Source organism: Gekko japonicus, unplaced genomic scaffold, assembly GCF_001447785.1.
Source record: "Gekko japonicus isolate JY-2015 unplaced genomic scaffold, Gekko_japonicus_V1.1 scaffold57493, whole genome shotgun sequence".
NCBI classification, from domain to species: Eukaryota; Metazoa; Chordata; class Lepidosauria; order Squamata; family Gekkonidae; genus Gekko; species Gekko japonicus.
The window spans coordinates 1-762 of record NW_015230815.1 but is presented as its reverse complement, the minus strand read 5'-3'; the positions used below and the strand labels follow the sequence as shown (position 1 = coordinate 762).

Here is a 762-nt window from a genome sequence, read left to right as displayed (position 1 = left end):
GGCAGATTAGAAACAGCTGTCGCCCCCCCAGTCACTCACCCTGAGGGAAATCCCCTTGGGGGTAGTCAAACCGGTGGGGATACGGGGGCCTCTCAAAGGGGTGCCGAGGTGGGAAGTCGTCTTGCATGAAGCGAGGGGGGAAGCGGTTGAAGTTATGCGGGTGCGGTGGCTGGTTGAACTGGGGATGCTGCTGATGAGGGGGGAAGGGCCCCCGGAAGTGAGGGGGGCGCTGCATGCGGAAGGGGGGCTCCCTCTGGCCCCCGCCCCATGGGGGCTGCTCGTGCTGATTGTTCCACGGTGCCTCAAACTGATTGTTCCAGGAGGGATCGGGCTGATTGTTCCAGGGGGCTTCGCGCTGACTGTTCCAGCCAGGTTCCCTCTGTTCGTTCCACATCCCTTCGTGGTTATTGTTCCAGGGGGGGCAGTGTGGAGGGCCCTGGTGGTGGGGGAACGGTGGCTGATCCGGGGGCTGCAAGAAACGGAGGCAGATGTTAGTGATGGGGGAAGCACACAGCTGGCTATTGGAGGAGGAGGGTGGAGACGGTGGAAAACCAGACCTTCGTCTGCACGGAGCCCAGAAATTATTCCCCACCCTCACCCACTGCCCAGTACCTGCTGTTGTCCCCAAGGGGCAACGGGGTGGGGCTGTTCAAACCAAGGCGGCTTATTTGGAGGAATGTGCTCGTGAGGCCCAGGCCCACGAGGCCCAGGAGCTGCAGGATCCGGGGCCCCAGCCCCTGCTGCTGTGGCTTCGTAGTCGGC

General features: G+C 62.9%; 1 protein-coding gene across 1 annotated transcript; it reads right to left on the bottom strand.

Annotated features, from left to right (window-relative positions):
• Positions 1-39: 39 nt before the first annotated feature.
• Positions 40-748, bottom strand: LOC107125380 (calcium homeostasis endoplasmic reticulum protein-like; the record flags this gene model as incomplete). The annotated part of the gene is made up of 2 exons (XM_015428811.1): positions 613-748; positions 40-469 (listed from the first exon to the last, which is right to left on the bottom strand). A coding segment is annotated over exon 2 (355 nt), but the record flags the coding sequence as incomplete, so codon positions are not given.
• Between the last annotated feature and the right edge of the window lie 14 nt (positions 749-762).